This window comes from Rhea americana, unplaced genomic scaffold, assembly GCF_003343005.1.
Source record: "Rhea americana isolate MKP2758 unplaced genomic scaffold, rheAme1 scaffold_95, whole genome shotgun sequence".
Lineage (NCBI taxonomy): Eukaryota > Metazoa > Chordata > Aves > Rheiformes > Rheidae > Rhea > Rhea americana.
Window position 1 is genome coordinate 1,590,110 of NW_028187144.1, and position 17,756 is coordinate 1,607,865.

General features: G+C 40.2%; 2 protein-coding genes across 8 annotated transcripts in view; both read right to left on the reverse strand.

Annotated features, from left to right (window-relative positions):
- Positions 1 to 7,631: 7,631 nt before the first annotated feature.
- KCNRG (potassium channel regulator) lies at positions 7,632 to 11,707 on the reverse strand. Its single transcript, XM_085325038.1, has 2 exons — positions 10,125 to 11,707; positions 7,632 to 8,194 (listed from the first exon to the last, which is right to left on the reverse strand). The coding sequence occupies exons 1-2, from the start codon at positions 10,700 to 10,702 to the stop codon at positions 7,942 to 7,944; spliced, it is 831 nt and encodes a 276-aa protein (XP_085181164.1). The 5' UTR covers positions 10,703 to 11,707; the 3' UTR covers positions 7,632 to 7,941.
- Positions 11,708 to 12,101: 394 nt separating this feature from the next.
- Positions 12,102 to 17,756, reverse strand: part of TRIM13 (tripartite motif containing 13) — a 6,553-nt gene continuing 898 nt past the window's right edge. For 3 of the 7 annotated variants that reach the window (XM_085325034.1, XM_085325031.1, XM_085325032.1), the window contains 2 exons: positions 14,171 to 14,288; positions 12,102 to 13,686 (listed from right to left, as the gene is read on the reverse strand). In XM_085325034.1, coding sequence (XP_085181160.1) covers positions 12,454 to 13,686; positions 14,171 to 14,182 — 1,245 coding nt within the window. In that variant the 5' untranslated portion in view covers positions 14,183 to 14,288 and the 3' untranslated portion in view covers positions 12,102 to 12,453. Of the gene's footprint in view, positions 13,687 to 14,170; positions 14,289 to 16,180; positions 17,531 to 17,756 lie in introns of those variants that run through there. The other 4 variants (XM_085325035.1, XM_085325037.1, XM_085325033.1 and 1 more) reach the window with 3 other exon arrangements.

The window sequence follows — 17,756 nt, forward strand, 5'->3', positions numbered from 1 at the left end:
GGCTGACCTTGTGGAGAGCAGCTCTGCAGAGAAGGACCTGGGAGTGCTGGTGGATAACAGGTTGACCATGAGCCAGCAATGTGCCCTTGTGGCCAAGAAGGCCAAAGGTATGCTGGGGTGCATTGGGAAGAGTGTTGCCAGCAGGTGGAGGGAGGTGATCCTGCCCCTCTCCTCAGCCCTGGGGAGGCCTCATCTTGAGTCCTGTGTCCAGTTCTGGGTTCCCCAGGACAAGAGAGACATGGAGCTACTGGGGAGAGTCCAGCATAGGGCTACAAAGATGATCAGAGGGCTGGAGCACCTGCCCTGTGAGGAACGGCTGCATGAGCTGGGCCTCTTCAGCCTGGGGAAGAGAAGACTGAGGGGGGACCTTATCAATATGTGCAAGTACCTGAAGGGAGGGTGTGAAGGGGACGAGGCCAAACTCTTTTCAGTTGTCCCATGTGACAGGACAAGAGGCAATGGGCAGAAATTGAAGCACAGGAAGGTCCGCCTGACCGTGGGGGGGAATTTCTTCCCTGTGAGAGTGACGGAGCACTGGCACAGGTTGCCCAGAGATGCTGTGGAGTCTCCTTCTCTGGAGATCTTCAAGGCCTGCCTGGATGCAACCCTGTCTAACGTGCTCTAGGTGACCCTGCTGAGCAGGGAGGTTGGCCTAGATGATCTCCAGAGGTCCCTTCCAACCTTACTGATTCTATGATCTAAAACATTCTGTTCCAGAAGAAGATGCCTTTCTGATTTATGGAACCCTTGGTTTACTGTCCTCAGTACCAAACTTAAATTAAAACAAAACAAAGGTTGCTAACAGGAAGTATCCAGTTTGACGGAGGCGTGTAGCCTAAGTACTGCCAAAGCAATGCTGGCATTTGGATCATCCAAATTTGTCTGTTCAGCCACCAAAAGCTTTGCTTCTGTTTCCAGATGTCTGAATCCTTCAGTGTTTTACTTTCTAGCACATATACAAGACTGAATTCTGAGAGAGAAATCTGGTTCTTCAGATATGCGCAATATACACAATATAAGATGTTCTACGTATTTGCTTACCTAGCCAAACTGAAAAGAAAATAAATTGTCCCCATGGCCTCATGAAAATCTAAATTGCCCATCTAAGTTGTTCTGTGCCTTTTCCAGGTTCCTTTAGTAGCTATCACCCACCCATTCATTCACCCATATAAGATCTTCCATTTTTCCTTCTCTGATCGTGTAGAAATTTCTGACAGCTCTGTTAACTGTCCTCCCTTCAGTACAATAAGTTGTGTCTGTCTGGTTCCACAAAGGCAGTGACTCCTGCTGTGTTCCATCCCTTGACTCCTTCTCTTTCCCAGTAGGAAGAAAAAAGAAGGAAAAAAAAAAAAGTTTGCTTTCATCTGTGGATCTCTGCGCTTCTTTAAAGCATAGTGGAGCCTGCACTCCACCAGTGACCAGGCCTCGAGCAGTAAAGGAGAGAAGGATCAGCATGAGCTCTAGTTACTGTTCAATATGACACTGAAAGAAATAAAATCTCAATAATTGTGTTATTATCTATTTGCTATTAATCACCATAATAAATAAATAAATAAATAAATAAATAAATAAATAAATAAAAAGCATAGAGCAGCTATTTCAAATGGACCTCAATGAAAACTAAAACTTCCCTTTGAAATTTAAAGAAAATTGGGTTCCTAACTTTGAAGTTGTTTGAAAATCCTAAACTTGATGTTTCCAATCTGTTGTCTTTTCTTCCAGCCTAGAATCGGGATGGAACAATGTTGCAATGTTTAATTCCTAACAGTTTCAGCAAGCCCTCAACTGACTGTTGTAGCAGAAACTTGCTTAGAAAGCAAAGCACTACATTCATTCTCTGAAGTGAATTGTATGCATGGCTCTTTCTAACCTTTAGGGATGCATGTGTTTAAATGGAGTAGGATATTTACGTCAGATCACACTTACAGATAAAACTTCAAGGGGTTATTTTAGCAGAAAGTACACTACGGTCTAGAAAATTGACATGTCTTTTTTAAAAAATAGAAGTCAACTTTATTTGTATTTTATGTGATGACTAGTGATTTACATCCCATCCATCCATTTGAGAAAATTCAGGGCTCCAGGCATATCTGCAGCCAGTTCCAGACTATTCAAATCGTTGTTGGTCCATCCCTTTGCTAGTCACAACAAGGCATTCTGTGACTAATTACAGCCTGACTGTGGCAGGAGATGCAGCTTCAAAGAATGAGAATCCTCAAATGCACAAGCAGTTAGTTCCCTTCGTTCCCAGTTCTTTATTTATGTGGATTACATTGAGCTGACAGATTTAACTGGACTGTTGAAGATATGGTCAAAGAAGCGGAGTCACTCCCTTCCCTTTTATTGTTTTCCGAAGACATAACATCATATGTATCTGTCACTAGAGAGAGGAAGTTCTCCATCACTGGACTCTTTTATATGCTGTTTCAGTAGCATCTGGGAATAGATCGATAYAATATTTGGTAGGGAGATGTATTTCCTCATGACGCACTGTAAATCTTTTATTGTAGATACTCCTACTGTTTATTGTTGAAAAATCAATAAAAATAAACCTTGTAAAGTTGAAGCCTGGCAATGGTTCAGCACAAATCATAGGGAAAGAATAAGAGGCAATGAGTCTCCCTCCCCCTCTTGGATAGTTCCCAGCTTGTTTCCCAATGAATATTCAATAACACTTTCCAGCAATCTGGGAGCAAATTTTTTTTTTTTTTTGAATTATTCAAAGTTATGAATACTTTGTGGTGATCTCAGATGGGACTTCTAATCCACTTTGGCTGCTCTATGGTACTAGATTTAGCTACAGATCAAGACTGAATATCACCCAGCTTGTGTGTTGGATATACCTTAAAATTATCCCCTTCAGACAGGCAAAAGCCCACCAGCCTTGCACAGCTCAGACTAAATGAGTTATTTTTGAGCATTCCAACTGTGTTCAAAAAACTAACCAAATAGGAAACTAACCAAATTATCTTAAAGGAAAAAAAAAAGTGTGTGTGTGTGTGGGGGGGGGGTCCCTGAGGGAACAGTCTAATGTGAAGAAAAGTTCCTCCAAAGTTAAAACAGAAGTTACTACCTCTATTTACAAGCACATAGAGGCAGGACAGGATGCAATTGCCTCAGCATAATTCTTTTGCCTRTACCTATTAATCCCTTATATACTGCATCTTAGGCTGGAGTCCTCTACTATTTTTATGATGAGATTCATCTATGCAGGCAAATAGGTTAAATAGGTTATGTTTAAGTAGGTTTAAACATCTAGTCTTAATTAATTATACGATCTTATGAGCATTGACTGCTGAACAGAAGAYTCGTAAAACAATTAAATTCTAGATGAATTCATCTAAAAAGATGAAACTCAAGAATAATCATTTAGAAAATCGGTACCAAAAGATTTTCCACTGCTGGGCAAGGGGACGAAGAAAAGGAAGGTGGTTCACATTGGACTCTCTCCTTCCTGCCATCAGCAAATTATTGAAAAATTCAGGTGGGAGATAAACCATGTGTCCCTGGAAGAGATGATGAGAACTTAACAGAATTTTCCAGTTTGTGAGGAAGCAGACAAAAAGCTATCTAAAAGCACAGAAAATGTAATCAATCACTACCAGAGGTAAGTCAACACAGTGCAAAAGCAAAGGGGTGAAAAAATGAAAATACTATCCTGTTGGATAGTATTTCATAAGACTTTATCAATGAAGCCCTTCATAGCCTTGAGTAAGATGAAATACACCTATAAAGAAAAGTGATTAAAATAAAAATGAGGATACATGGCAAAGGAGGTGATACCTTCCTGAATCATCTCCAAATCTGGCAGCACGCTATCACCACTTTTAAAAAGATCTACTTTTAGATCTTTTAGATGTAGGACATGTCCTAGATCTGTAGATGTAGGACAGAATGACTGCATTATCTTACCATTTAGTTTCCTTCCCCTCTTGTGATCTTACTGTTCTTAAAGTTTGCTTGCCTGTTAACAAGTAGAAGACACTTCACTGCTCGTGGTACATTCACAAGTGACCTGGAGGGCTGGCTCAGGGCTGTTCCAGCACTGTGGCTGTCAGTTTGCAGCGTATCAGGCAGTAGAATGGTTGGATACTTTTGCTAAATCAAAGGAGGAAATAAAAAGGCAAATAGAGCAATAAGTCTACCGACGGCCCTAACAAATTCAGCAAAATCTTGAACCTTCTAAGGAAAGATGAATTATCTTGAGAAAGTTGGCGATGACTGGAAGAAGCAAATTAATAATAGTGATCAAAATTCCAATTTAATTGGAAAAAATAGTCTAAATGTTTCAAAATCCCATTCCCATTTAACCAAAAATGAAGATAGAAAAAGGGGTGAGAGAGATCAGAGTTCCTAGTTCTCTCCTAAACAAAAGCATCACCAAATTACCTGCAACATTTCTGCTCTAGTAGAGATCATATTGTGAGATGTTATAGTTTACTCACTCACCCAGAGTGCTCAGCTTAGCACATACTCTGTCTCTGACCTGAAGGCTTTTAAAATCACCCAGGCTCAGAGCTAATCTGGTTTCCTCCTTTTATAGGCAGCAGAATTCATAATCGGCTTCCATCAGCCAAATTCACTTCTACTTATATGGCCGTATCGGCTGTGGGACTGCGCCGGTGTGAACTGCTCTGTCGGTGATACGCGACAGGGCCTGCTCTCTGCTGCGTCGTGGCCTCTTTGGGACCTCGGAAGGGACGACATAGTAGTAACCTTGGCAACTACTTCTAAGTAACTGCCTCAAGGCCTGCAGCTGCTGCGTACCACTCCAAAGAGGGCATAAAAACACTGTTGCCTTGATGGCAACACTTCACACTGATGGAAAAMCTCTTGCAAGGTGGAGGCCCATAACGAACCAGCCTAACTGCGGATCCTCTTTGTTAGCTGGTGCTATCTTTATACTCACTTCTCAGCAAACACACTTTCATCTCTGCCTTGGTGATTACTGTCATTAACTTACAGCTTGAAGCTATTCATACGCCAAAACGTCCGTAGCAGCTACTGCTGCTTCCACTGTCTGTACAAAGACATTCAGGAGGGCACATTCCTTTGAGGAATCAGCTTAATATAAAAGTGTCGTCATTTAAGTCATGGTTATGCTATTGATAAGTTTCTGCAGGACAGAAACTATCAGGTTATTGACACACATGCTCCCAAACTTTCTTCAGCAACTGTTAATTGGAAAAACAAAAGCACTGTGTAATAGTTTAGTCATGTTTCCTGCAGGTGCCTAAGTGACAGAAGGTGAAACCTGCAGTTCAGTGCTAGGTAAGCGTAAGTAATAGGAACTTGAGAAGCCRGCGTTAGCGACAGTCCTGCGCTTCATTTTAAGAATACACAGTATCACAACAATAAGCAACCTCAAGGCAGAGCATATACAGTTCTTTACAGGACAGGAACTTACATTGGCGTATTTTCCCATAGCCAAAATATTAAGTTCACAGAATGATGTTTGTGACAAATAAAAATGAGCCCATGAGAGGAACCATAAATAGTTAATCACTAGCACATCATAAGCTGTGTTAGTAAAATTGTTGTACTAAATATTGCTTTTGCACCATGAAATGTGTTAAGACATAGCTTAAAACTTGGGTAGGGGTTTTATTTTCCACTCACCTTATTTGAAAAAAAAAAAATCTCAAATTCAGCTTTCAAAGTGACTACTACAGCAATTAAACTCACTGCTTCTGCAGTGGGTGAAACGTTTGTTATTACAAAGGGTTAAGAAGCTAATCTTGGTTAATGCTGCTCTCAGTGATTATTTAAATCATAATCTTTAAATACAGGCTCAAGTCCTTTTCTTTTTTCTCTCTCAAGTAAAAAGTTTTCACTTTCATCTTGTGTTTCTTTCATTATTAAGTCTCTTTCCTAAAAATATCCAAAGCTATTGATTCATTCAATACTCACAATTATTGATTTCAGTTTTATTTAGATTTGAGGGATGGGAACTTTTCTGGAAAGTCAGTAAACGTATTTCAAAATGAGCTGATTGCTTAGCAAACAGATAGCATGGTCTTTGTAACAGAGCAACGCGTTGGGACAGTTGCCTCACACAGCTGGTCTGCTGCATCGCCCCAAAGCTCCATCAGCAGCGCCAGCCTCGAGTCCCACCGTGTTTGCTCTGACACGYACAACCACTCAGCGCAGGGGGCAACTCAACACGGGTCCCGAGCGGCCACCCAGAGCAGGCCCAGGGCTTAAGGGCAAGTCAGTGCTATGCGAACACAGCCCCAGAGCCGCTCTGATTTTGGGGGGAGACGAGGCTTGGTTTCTTGCTGTTCTGAGTAGGGCAAGATACATCGAACACATCACGGGGAACATAATGTTGCGCAGATACCAAAGCTATCTTACAGCCTGGAAACGAGAGAGCTATGTTCAGTCCAGACCAGCCAGTGCATTAATACAACTGCTGTTAAGACAAATTAAAGAAAATAAAGCAAAGTCTAACAAAGAGCCCATGCTCAGCATATTAACAGATTGACATTATTGGCAGAAACAGTCCTGTTTGAACTGAAAGTATCCATGCTTACACTCCCCACCATCTCCTGCGCTACATAACCTGTAAGCACCTTAGGAAATGTCCCATAATCACTGTATTCTCAACCCAGCAAGCTCTAGAACAAGCAAAGAGAACCCAGTTGTTACTGGTGAACTTCTGAACTTGTGTCAAGGTWAAGTGCATTGCACTGGTAGCAAAAGAAAATAGAAATCTGACATTGCACCAGCAGTCTGGTCTGCAAGAGATCACTGGGAATTCCAAGGACAAGAAACAGAAAAGTGAGTCCACCACCCTCACCCATTTCTAAGTGCTGCAAACAAAGTAATAAACTCCTACTTTAAAGCTAACTAAATGCTAGATCCAATTAGTTGGCCAAAAAAAGTCCAAAGAAGCTGTACTCATCCATTTGCAACTTGAAAAAAATCAGTATTTTTAATTAATTAAATAAATCCTTGAGGTTATCGCTATCTTCCTTCCTTGCCTAGCAGCAAGGAAGAAAAGAGTCTTAACTGATAAAGCTTCATAACTTACCTCTTCTGGTACCCGAGCTATTTTGGTGTCTTTACACAACACTGTTCAGGGTTAACATTCCTAGGGCTTTTAAAACCACTTCTGCCATCMCTTCCTCCTAAATACGCTTTTTGCTTTACAAGTATTAAAAAATTCATTGTACTAAGTCTTCCAACTGAARGACTGTTTATCATGTTTTCATTCTTTTTATAGTTAAGGTTCTAAAAATGAACAGAGCATTCATTAGCAAGTATTTTTAAYGTCCTTTGATCACTGAATTTTCAGTACCAAAGAGTAGCTTTATGCCTTCRGAGGGGAGCAGAGATTCTGCAAGAGATCATAACATTATTTCATGGACACTAATGGTGGCTTCCCAAGCCACTTTCTCATGTCACAAGTCACAGAGAAATACAACTTGTGATGCATCTGTGAACATATTCTTTCACAAGTAGAAACAATATGCAATCGTTCAGATTTGCATTCCTCCTCCAATCACTTCTTCAAACTGTCGGGATGAGAGAGTTGTGTAAAGTTATTTCTTCTGATGTTATCATATTTAAAGTCTACTTACAAAWTAGCAGAGAATACAAAAATGATTTTCTGGAAGAAATGTCCTTACTCTAATATGATTGGGTGTTTTGACAGTCTTAATATAAATTTTAGCCATAGAGAAAAATAAAAACAACCCTTCAAATACCRGAATCCGGTCCACAAACACAATATTGAATCTGTGGCTCTTCTGTTTAGAATTRAAGAGGGTGGAGCAGCAAAAGGCAGGAAAGCAGAAGGGCTTTTTTTTTTTTTTTTCCCTGAACACACAAAAAAAAGTTTGTTATTTCCCTCCATAATTGCAGTTTCAAATTCCCCAAAAATAGGTTAGTAGTGTTGGCACACCCCTCTTCACCTTAAAAAGATTAAAGGAAGAAGCTTTATTTCGCTTTATGCGTGTGACTCCCCTTTGCCGGGGCTATTCCAGAGCTCCCCGGGCTTTGGTTCACAGTGATGGTAAGGCCTGCCGGCCTCCTCATCCTTTCAAAACTGTAGCATTCAACTTTTTCTTCACCGGAGACTGTTCTGGTGCTTAGAAGGCGGAATCCATCTTTTAGTAAAGTGTCAACCAGGAGGCCTAGCACATTAGTACCATTAATCAGCTTTCTATTATCAGGCTTTATGGAAACATACCTAAAATAAGAAAAGAAGTTGTTAGAATACAATTTAATTACTTCCTGAAGGAGAGATTTTTTTTTTTTTTTTTTTTTTTAACAAACCAAGTCATCAGATGGTGCGTGTCAGCACAGCTGCGCTGATTTGGGACAATCAAGATTCTGGATTTTTTTTATTCCCTTGAGGATGATTTAACTCTTCTCCTCATTTTAAGAGCAATATTCTTCAGCTTGTCCATTTACATGTTACAGAACGAGCACTTCTCTTTCAGCCCCACAACAAAGCTCATTTCCTTAAGAAACAGTTGTGACAATCTCCATTTGATTTCACTTAACCGTGGGGAACTGAGCRGCCTGCTCTAGTTGCAACAGGTTTTCAAGCAAGCATAGTCAAATGACAGGAGGAGCAATGAAACCAGGATGATCTCAATAGTGTCACTCTTCATTACAYAGGATCTCTCTCTACAAACAGTAACATTTATTGCAAAGTTACCTTGTACAGCAGGTCTTATGGCAACAAGTAGGAAAACAATTTTCACATTACCTCAAATGATTATACTTGATATAAAGTACAGATTTAAGAATCTATCCAGACATTTCAAGAAACAGAAGTCATGTAAAAATACTATTACAAAATACATARGTTGACAGAGGTGAAACTGTTCCACAGTTCACAGAAAAGTACACCAAACATTCCTGAAAAAGCACAAAAAGGGCACAGAGTCCATGTCACCCACAAAGTTTAACTAAATAGAAATTTGGTAGGTGACATAATCACATAAGTTGACTTATTTCATTAATCAAGCTATCCTTTTCTATTGATCTGCAAAGGAGAAATTTTACTGAGTCTGAAGAGAGAAAGGTAAGAATTAGGAATACTTCTTGCAGTATTTAGGTTGCCATAACCTACTAAAGCAACTGTTAGTCCAATAAAATTAAAATAAATTATAAAATTAAGGTTTAGTATATAAATATAGGCTGCTTTCTAAACACAAAGTAGTTCAGTGTTTCCTCGACTTAGTTAACTAAAGAAAGTTAAAAGGAAGACAAACTTCACTGATTTTTTTTTTTTTAATAACCAAAGACTGCTGTGTTAATTCTTATATTCAACAGAGAGAATAACTCTCCTGGAACTATTCCAATGAAATTTCCATAAAACTCCAGATATTCTGAGAGCCACACAAGACCAACTAGGTTAATTTTTCTTCTATTAGAATGTGTGTCCATACAACAGAGACATCCAGTAAGAGTTTATTTAAAGTGAAAAAAAAAAGATATGGTATTAAAATATGATGCTATTATCTCAAAAATCACTGATTTACAGCATTTTTAATAAAAAATAGAATCTGGCTCTGAACTTAAAGAAAACCTGCTGTGTAGCATATAGTTAGTGTTCTACCCCTTCTCCCTCTCCCTATAAAAGACCCTATAAACTTTCCAGTCCCTGAATGGTAATCTTAACTCCACTCATGCTTTTTTCCTCTTTTCCATATGAAATCCTATGGGAACATAAACTAGTGGCCATTTTACTTGTCCTTCTCCGGTAGCTCACTCCTTACTTATTTTGTTTGCTTTCCTTCATTTTACTCTGTGTTTGACAAGTTTTCTAGGAGGTCAGTGATGCCGTGAAATTCTAAAGTATAACACAGAGAGCAAGGAGGAAACAAGAAAAGATCTGAAAGAAAACAAAAACAAGTTTCAAGAACAGCATATTTTAGAAAGTTAGGAATCTTGTTGAGAGTAGGCAAATCAGTGTAACAAATCTGATATTTCAACATTAGAAAAAATGTAACATTAAACAGRCAGAAAGAAGGAAACCTATTTCTTTTCTCTCAGACAATTGTTCAATTGTTTCTTTAAAATGAGGCCTATTAGCAAGTGGCATGTACTTCAAGAACTACAAGTCACAAAGCCATTTCCATAATGAGAAGTCACCCTAGGGAGAATACCTGGCCACAAACTGGTCACCAGCAGAGTAATCAGTACCACACTGAAAAACCATATCGTGATGAGAAGGTCTTTCCAAAGGAAGTGGAATGAGTGGCTTCTGCGAAGGAAAAGGGCTATTCCAGCTCTGTCCTGTCTGCTGGCCTGTAAACACAGTGATCTGTTCAGCAAGAGCCTCCACAGTGCTACTGCAGGAACCAAAGATYCGGAAAAAGGCTTGCATTTCCTGCAGAAAAAAACGCACTTCCAAGATCTCCAGCCTGGGCTTCAGCAAGTGCTCTTGGCTCAGGAGCTCAGCCAAAGAGCAGAGCCCATAGAATTCTGCTTCTCTTTGCAGCCTCTGATAGTCTGAAAAATCAGTGGGTAAAGAGACCTGAAGAGTCCTCAAGAAGTCCAAGATGTAACTAAACAAATTTCCATCTCTGTCCACAAAAAACTCCCCATTCAGCTGTCTGAATTCACAGTCTTCATCATTCAACATCCGTGCTAACCTGGACTCAGGGAACTGCTGCAAAGTAGAAGCCCRGGTTACAAATCTCACCCCTCCCACACTCAGAACGACCAACTCTCGATTACTCATCGTCCTCTCAACTGTCAAAAATTATAACACCCTGATCTACGTGTTWGTGACTTTATCCTTCCTAAACTGTAAGCACTGTTCAGTGCTTTTAGCAAGCGTTTGAGGTGAGCTGTAGAGCAGCGACAGGATTCCCAGGCAACAAAGATGTAAATACCACGTACAATAGTTTTGTTTGCAGGGCTTGGTTGCTTGGAAACTTTGATTCTTGGAATTTAGTGTTTTATTTCTGAAATGAACAACTTCCAGTACTATTGGAAGACAGTTAATTGATCATCACACCTTATTAAACCTTCATACAGACCAAGGAATATCCCCAAAGTATGGCACATTTGCTTCCTGGAGATTTTCATTCTGTATGTTGTTCATAGGACCACTGCAAAAAGAGGTTGAATATAATTCAAGTRATATATTTCAGTATCGTGTACTCTTCAGATAACTGAAGCTTACATTTCACTTTAAATCATTCTGTTATCCTATAGCCAAGTCAATAAACTCAGAGTCAGCTCGTTCCTGAAATAAGGTACATGAGATCAAATGGAACACTAACCGAGACTACCCACGTTCCAAGGCTAAAGCACTTCCAAACACCAACAGCATCCATAGTCCTGTGACATTATGCTCTCTGTTCCAAAAAAACATTCAGTCTTTTTTCCTCAGCCACTGGAATTATGACCTGGAGATACAGAGAGGGAGGGAGAGACACTGCCCTATCTGCCACCATGGCTGGGCTAGAACACAAGCTGCCTTCGCTGGCTGACCAGGCACGTGCATTTCACAGCACAGAACCATTTACTAGGGCCTCTTTTTAAGAGGTGGCTTCCAAGAAACACGGATTTAACAAGACAGCTCAGATACCCTAATATTTTCATGCTGGAAAAGTAACCTGCAAAGTATGTACTATCTTGCTGCTTGTTCTTCTCTCATCAGCCTATACTGATTTCTCTTTACTCCTGCAATTTATTCAAGATGCTTGCCCTGGAAAGTTTTTTGTTTTGTTTTGTTTTTATCTTGCTGCTTGTTCTTCTCTCATCAGCCTATACTGATTTCTCTTTACTCCTGCAATTTATTCAAGATGCTTGCCCTGGAAAGTTTTTTGTTTTGTTTTGTTTTGTTTTTTTGTATAGCATGTGTAAACAATAACCAATATCTACAGTACCATGAACACACAAGATAATTACATTTGGTTAGACTTAAAATATAATATGTTTCAGTGAAAAGTAACATCCTCAGTGAGAAAAAGGTGCCATAATGTGAATTAATGTACTCAGTATTTTGCAAYGGGTGGGCAGTTTCAACAAGCCTATCAGTACACCACTCTTCTCAATCTTAACTCTTCCTCTTCTTTCCAAACCACCTCCAACTCAGGGAAAAACAAACGAACAAACAAAAACCCCTATGCTTTTTAGGAAGCAACACCTTTTATCGAAGGGTATACGGTATCTTATTTTACAATTACATTAACACTGAACTAAGTACACAGTTTTGCCCTGTATTTTGGTAAGTAGGACGATTTACAATGAATAAGGTTTCCATAATCACCACTGAAATAAAAATTCAGAAACAATATGTTTTTCAAAGCTGAATCTCACCTTCCAATTTATCAATGTTCAAAGCATGTGAACAGTAGGAATATTTTGGAAACATTTTGAATCTCTAAAATGTTTTCATTGGAAATCTTAAAAAAAAAAATTTACAGAGCTTTATGTTTTCTTCACCAGATCTCTGTTACTTCTTACATTTCAGTAGGGACTTCACAACAATTTATATTTGCACACAAACTGTGCAACATTATCCAGTACCACTAACGTATAGTTTTTACACTTTTCTCTTAAAAGTGAAGCTCCATCTGTCATCTGTTCCCAGTAAAAGACTGCATGATCTGCTATTTCCACTGTATCTGCCAAATAGGACAAGGTAATTGTAAAGAACTGAGATTTCCAGCACTGGAGATTGTCAACAACAGACTCCACAAAGGACATTCTGGTGACAGCAAGGATAAGGAAGCAAATAAGAGAAGTCACTATGAATCTGGATGAAAAGATTGAAGTAATTTTGAGTTTAAGAGTGTTGTTTTCCTGAGGCAAGGAAAGCTTGTCCACATCAACTAGTTTTATTCCATTCCACTGGCTGGTATCAAAGTTCTTCATTGTAGGGCTGATGTCTACGTTGGAACAAGGTAAAGGAGTCTCTTTGAGCACCTTGATTTTTTCCCTGAATTCCTGCATCTGTTGTAGAAATATAATAGGTTCAGATACATCTTTGAAGGCCTCTGCGATGTTAAAAGCCATTCGTTGCTCTTGCAGGATTGTGTTCAGCTTATTGATTTCTGGGTCATAGGCCTGCATCACTGCAAGCTTCATGGTCTCAAAGTCAGAGAGAATCTCATTTCGCTTCTGCTCCAGTGTGTGTTGCAGCTTCTCAAAGAACTCTTTCACCTTGTCAGAATCTTTGGTCAGCATCTGCAGAGCTTTCCTCTTACTAGTTTCTAAGGTATCCAACCGAGAGAGCGCATCTCCGCAACGCCAAGTTTCAAAGCCCTGGAACAGGGTTTCAAATGCACGCTTCTCCTGAGAATAGGCCTCTTCGATAGAACAAAACACATGCTTTGTATGGTCACCACGGGTGGCACAGACCCCACAGATCAGCTGCATGTCTGTCCGGCAAAAAATGTTAAGGGGTTGCCCACTGTGCACTTTGCACACTGGCATTTTAGGAGTTACTTTGATTTTGTTATACTTCTCCACAATACCTTTCAGAGAATAATTGACTTGTAAGCTGTTGACTCCAGTAACAGGAGTTTCCTTCCTGCATGTGGGGCACTTGAAAGGGGATGGTCTCCAAAGCACATTCCGCACATTTCCCTCAAGTATTCCTTCCAGACACTTCCTGCAGAAGTTATGTGAACAGGGCAGGACACGAGGATCGTCAAACAGGCTACAGCAAATGGGACAGGTGAGATCTTCCTCCAGGAGCTCCATCATATCCTAGGAAAGAGAATAAAGAGAACAAAATAACTTTAAAAAATTACTTATCCTTCAGGAAAAGTATGCAAAAATTCATCTCCATCTGAGACAAGGCTCAGTGAGAAAAAGAACTACCTTTTTCCTCGAACAACCTTAAGACAAAGCCTCAGCTAGGTTCACACAACCAGTCCAGCCCCAGAATTGGAAACTTCACAAATGGATTAAATTAGTTGTGGTATCTGGCCACCAGATGGCAGGCACAAGAACAGCTCAGTGTCCAGGCAGAACCATTTTCTGACTCTCAACACAAATGCTGGAAAAGGCTAGCCAACCCAGCAAGGACTGTCTGTATCAAATGAAAATAACTCATGTACTAATAATTCAAGACTTAATCTTTCTTCACTGATGCCAGACTCAGCAATTGGATTTTCACCACGGATACCAAGCTGATATGCCCTGCAAAGATTTAATCACTCTCTACTTGCTCAACTCATCCAGGGCTTACCGTTTTAAACATCAAACACCACTCCTTTAAGAAAGCAGTATTAAAAGGTGGCTGAAAAAGCAAAGTGTCAGAATTTCTTCAGCTACAAAATATGTGATGTGGCTCTTTTTTTTTCCATCTGCAAAGACAAACATGAGTCACCATTTACTTTAAAAATTATTTTTTCCTCTTGCTCCTGCAGTATTTGTAAATAACTAAGCAAATGAGTTATTGTTGAGCAATTCAGCACAAAGGTAGAATTTTTCAAAGAATAAGCTGCTCATAATCCTGAAAATTCATAGTGAAAAAAATTATTAAACATTTTTACTCCTATGCAACCTCTATTTCCAATTCCTTTCTTACAGTATCAGCACTTCAGCAATTCCTCTTCCTGGACAGGACCTACAGGAAGAGGATTTATCATTTATCTTTGTACTGGAATAGCCCTCTGAAGTCCCAGTGAAGAGACCCTGCCCACTACACTCCCAGTGGCTCTAACCAAAGTCAAGTTCTCAGATGCAGACACTTTATAACTTCAGCATTCCCCAAGTAAACAAATAATAAAGACCCAAACCTCTCAAACACTTAGTTTGGCTGTACATTATTATAGCTATACATTAGCTGTATATTAAAAGGTGCTTCCTTTGTATTGAATCCTTTCATATAAAAATAAAATTCCTTTTCTAAAGTAGAAGAGGTATCATAAAAAAATGCATTCAAGTACCCCTGTAACAGCAAAGCATAGGAATGAGTTCTTCTAAACAGTTTTGACATTATTACCAAGGTTTCAGTCCCTTCAAAGAGATACAAAGTGGCAAACAAAGGGAGCCAAAAGAAGAGCTGCAAGGGAAGATCCGGGCTGCACAGAACAAGAGCAATAAAATCAATACCACCGATCCAAGGAAAGCAAAGATAATTACAGGGAAGAAAGGGAACATCAATTCTGAGTTTTTGTCACAAGAGAACAGATACAGCTGCAGCAAGACTTCACAGTAAAAGCCATTCTTGAGAGATGTAAGCAAATCTCCCACACTTCACCAGTGACAAGAAGTAGAATACATGCTTGTTTGGATAAGCAGAGTTTGAAAAAGTTGCCAACTTTTCTACTCAGCCTCAGCACCAAGGTCATCAGGCAGAAGAAGGCCAGCATTAGAGACAAAAAGAGCCCCACAGAAAAGGTCCATTACTCCATTTGCAGCCGAAGGATTCCTACGAGACCACCGATCCCATTCAGAAACCTTATTTTCTAAAGGCAATATCCTCACAAGTCACTTTGAAGCACCTTTCACTGCTCGAACAAACAAGATTTCTCTCTTCTGTCCATTCCCTAATATTAAAAGAATTAAATGAAGGAAAGGGGAGATTTTGCCCCCATAGTCTCAAGTCTTCTTCTTTATGAGCAGATCTCTGTTTCTAACTTTACTCATAAATCTCAGCCATGGGTAGCGGCACAAAGAAAAGACAATTCACAGTTTTGCAAATGTGTGAAAAAGAAGAAGAAAAACGAAAGTAAAGTAAAACTAAAATGGTAGTTCTCCATATTTTAGTATTTGGAAATTCAGAGTAAAGAAACTATCTGTGCTGGTCTACCTCCTTTACCAGGTAAGATTTTACTTTTTAATTAGGGAGCAGGAAAACAGCCTTTGCATATCTAAGAGTGACTACTGTAAATCACTACAGAAAATGCTTACTATAGGTTTAATTGAAAATAGAAGATGAACAGTGAAAACTTTCATGCTCTTAAAAGAACAAAAACATGCATGACAAAGTTTCATGATCCAAATAAAACTTTCCTGGTCTATTCCAACCCCATTTATCCAATTAAATAATTATACTTTATAAATGGAACCGAATTTCAAGAACATTATATGACATCATTAAAAAATAAGGATTAAAAAAAAAAGAAATGGGGAAGCCTATGAGCATATTTTCTTTTACTCTTGCAACAATGCTAGGAATACCAAACCAAGAATACTAAAACCTTGTACAACTGGTTGGGACAGCTGAATCAGCTTGGCAACTCAGTCTTACTTTTCAGCTTCTGTCTTCCTTAAAACATTAATTTCRAAGAGTACAATTCCTTTGGATTAGAACATCCATTGTATTAGCAACTTGACAATTGCATGAGTGACTACAGTTCAAACTCCAACATCTCAGCTTCTCYGCTTCTGCACAGCTTCTGACATGGGTATGGATGGCCTTGGACCTGTCACCCAGACAAAAAAGGCACAGTGGGTGTCTTCCTTCACCTGAGCCACATGGCCTCTGTGGCTACAAACCCAGGAGATGGCATCTATTAGAAAGAGCAATTTTTACAGTTTCATCAGTCAGAAGATGGGATAAACAACTCAAGCCATAAATGCAAAAAAAAGGTTCTGTAGCTTAATTCCACACTGCAAACGCTGTATGAGAGACAAATTCATCTAGGATGYTTCTCAACACAGAAGTTGGGTTTATCAGCCAGCAGCAGGCAGACACCAAATCAAAAATTCACCAAGCTGATTGCAGCACACAAATTTCCTCAAACAAAACAAAAAGATAGCTCACACTGAATAACAAATTCCCTGCAATGACAAGTAAGTGTTCTAAATAAAACTTGACAGAATCATGCTGTATTTCCACAAGCAGTTGAGCTGGTCAGGAGCTCTTCCTTTGCAAGGGCACTGGTCCTTGTCAGGACCTCCTATGAACTACTTCACTAGCCTTTCAGATTAGTGCATTGAACCAACTTGAAAAGGGTCCCCCGAGATAAGGGRAAAAGACAGATGGGAACTCCTCTTTTCTGTAGCAACAATGTTTGGTTCTGCTCACCCCATACACAGGAACTGCAATCTAATGGGGCTTCACTGGAGACATTTTAGCATGAAGCAGTGGACCTCCAGGTCCGTTAGGTATTGACGCAGCCAAAAAGAGCTGAAGAGAACAGCCACGCTTTAAATCAAATCATTTCACGGCCAAAGTTTTTCCAAAAGTATCATGCAGATACAGCATGTCCAGCTTTTAGTAAGCTAGAAAGGCCTGAAAAAATAAGCAATTACAATTCAGTGCATTTACAGCTCTAAGAACATTGTTTCGTTAACAGAGTTTGACAGCCCACCAAACACATGATGTAAGGGCAGCACCACTGCATACTTCTGCGTTAACTCATCAGCGGCCTCTTTATCCGTCTCTGTAGGCAGAAATTCCCAAACCGCTTCTGGTTGCAGTCCCCCGCTTCTGCCAGGCTCCCGACCCCRAGCGCCAGGAGACACAAGGAGGTTTCTGTCGGACCCATGACCCCGCCGCCGCCCCGCCGCGGCCTCCCCGGGGGTCGCGACCCCCAGCGGGGGAACCCTTGTTCGAGGGGATAGCGGCGCTCAGAGTCACCCAAAGACGACACCGGCAGCGAGGCCGACGGGGCGGGGGGGGCGCGGAAAAAATAATAATAAGGATTGTCCCTTCCCCTACACGTCGCCTGCCTTCGCTCCGACAGAAACGCGCTATTCAGCCGCTCCACAAAGCCGCGGTTTAACGGCTGCCTCCAGCCGAGCCACGGCACGGGCACACAAAGGGCCACAGAGCGCCCTTCGCTCACAGGGAGCCTTCCCCGCCTCCTCCTCCTCCTCCT